At 44.3% G+C, this 2,227-nt stretch overlaps 1 protein-coding gene across 2 annotated transcripts in view; it reads left to right on the top strand.

Annotated features, from left to right (window-relative positions):
• The window catches only part of grin2da (glutamate receptor, ionotropic, N-methyl D-aspartate 2D, a), a 30,785-nt gene that overhangs the window by 22,680 nt on the left and 5,878 nt on the right, over positions 1–2,227 (top strand). For both annotated transcript variants that reach the window (XM_017041240.2, XM_008330907.3), the window contains 4 exons: positions 59–128; positions 368–485; positions 819–880; positions 1,258–1,428. In XM_017041240.2, coding sequence (XP_016896729.1) covers positions 59–128; positions 368–485; positions 819–880; positions 1,258–1,428 — 421 coding nt within the window. The remainder of the gene's footprint in view (positions 1–58; positions 129–367; positions 486–818; positions 881–1,257; positions 1,429–2,227) is intronic.

The raw sequence follows: 2,227 nt of genomic DNA, 5'->3' as shown, positions 1-2,227 counted from the left end.
CCCCCCGCTTTCACCCCTTTTTACATTTTCCCCCCCCCCCCCTCCTCCTTCCTCACAGGAAACTTGATGCCTTTATTTACGATGCTGCCGTTTTGAACTACATGGCCAGAAAAGACGAAGGCTGTAAGGTGAGAAGACAAAATCAGACCATGGGTTGAAATGTTGGTCCAGTCCGTCTTGTTTGGTCCACTTTGGTCCACTCAGAGCCTTTGTGTTCTTTTGTCGTATGATTTGCTCTAAAGCAGCTTTTCATGTTAGTTCAGTGTTATCTTTGGTTCATTTAGGACATCCGTCACTTCATGTCTGTATTATTTTCCTGTTGTAATGCGTGTGTGTGTGTGCGTACACATGTGTTTCCTCTCTGTAGGTGATGACCATTGGTTCTGGTAAAGTTTTTGCCACTACCGGTTATGGAATTGCTCTCCATAAAAACTCCCGTTGGAAGCGTCCCCTGGACCTGGCTCTCCTGCAACTGGTAGGAGATGGTAAGTCCAGTAGTGTGTCCTAGCTTCTTCCGGGTTCCCTTGCTCTGCTCTACTTTTGTCAGCTCAGACAGACTGATCACATGATCTTTCCCATCATCTTCACAACCCTCTTATATTTCTGTGGCTCTTCCTGTCTCCCACTCACCTTCCTTCTCACTTTGCTCTCTGTTTCCTCCACCCTCCCCCACCTTTAACTGCGAACTTAACACCTCCTGTCTTTTTCTTCTTCTCCTGCTGTGATTTAATTTTCTCTCACCTTCTGTCTTTGTCTTTAACCCTCCCACTTCCTCCTACTCCTCCCTCCCTCCCTATGTCTCGTGATTTTCATTGCAGATGAGATTGACATGTTAGAGCGCCTTTGGCTGTCAGGAATCTGCCACAACGATAAGATTGAGGTACAATTCCTTACACAAATTTTTTTTCTTTATTTCCAGTGTGTATTATTCACAGTAGAACACAAACTGTCGTCTTCTAAGTGTTTTATGGGAGTCACTTCCTGCCGAACCACACAGATTCATCAGTCTGGCATCAAACACTTCCTGCTCTGAGTAACTGATGTCCATTCTTTCTTCCCGTCACAGTTCAAGATTTGTTGCATCACTCATAAATATCCTCCTGTCTCTTCTGTCCTCCTCTCTGTCCACCTGTCTCTTCTGTCCTCCCGTCTCTTCTGTGTCCTTCTCTCATTTGTCTGCTCTCTGTCCTCCCGTCTCCTCTCTGTTCTCCTCTCATTTGTTTGCTCCTCCCGTTCTTTCTCCTCCTGACCTCTCAGGTGATGAGCAGCAAGCTGGACATTGACAACATGGCTGGTGTCTTCTACATGCTGCTGGTGGCCATGGGCCTCAGTCTTCTGGTTTTTGCCTGGGAACATCTCATCTACTGGAAGCTGCGTCACTGTGTGAAGAAATCTGGACGAATGGACTTCCTGCTGGCTCTGAGCCGAGTGAGTCCTCACCAACACAGTTCCAAAGAGTGCTAGGATTCTGAAGGAAACTTTTTAAACGAATCTGTGTGAATCAGGGAAAAAGTTCCTGCTGTGAAGAAGTGTGCTAGTACTTCTATTTAGTTCCAGGTCCATAGTGGGGGACCACAGTTCAAGTGAACTTAACGCTATTGCATACGTGGTACATTAGATAGAAAAAGAGGCGTAGCAACAGCTCTGTGTATAAAGTGATAGGATTAATTTAAGATGACAAAAAATGTGCAAAACAGTTTTCATAGGGTCCTGATGTATTTGAGGTTACTTGAAAGTGGTGAGGAGGGTCTATTTCAGATCAGGCATGGTGGGTGGGTCGATGTCTCTATTTGTGCCTGAGTAAGAGTGACATTGGGGTCTGGGGTGGGTGCAGGGTATGACATTGGGAGGAGCATGGGTTTCAGTGTGTATGGGTACAGTTCATTATGTTGGCGCTAGTTCCTTCTACTGTTGAACTAATAGATATACATAAAATAGAATAATCTTTATTGTAATTGTCCTGGGGGATACAACAAAATTGACTTTGACTGTGGACTTTAGTCTGAGCTAAAATCTCTGATTTTCTCCATGGACTTTAGTCTGAGCTAAAATCTCTGATTTTCTCCATGGACTTTAGTCTGAGCTAAAATCTCTGATTTTCTCCATGGACTTTAGTCTGAGCTAAAATCTCTGATTTTCTCCATGGACTTTAGTCTGAGCTAAAATCTCTGATTTTCTCCATGGACTTTAGTCTGAGCTAAAATCTCTGATTTTCTCCATGGACTTT

This window comes from Cynoglossus semilaevis, chromosome 18 (assembly GCF_000523025.1).
Source record: "Cynoglossus semilaevis isolate Cse_v1.0 chromosome 18, Cse_v1.0, whole genome shotgun sequence".
Lineage (NCBI taxonomy): Eukaryota > Metazoa > Chordata > Actinopteri > Pleuronectiformes > Cynoglossidae > Cynoglossus > Cynoglossus semilaevis.
This window is presented reverse-complemented; position numbering and strand designations above follow the sequence as displayed.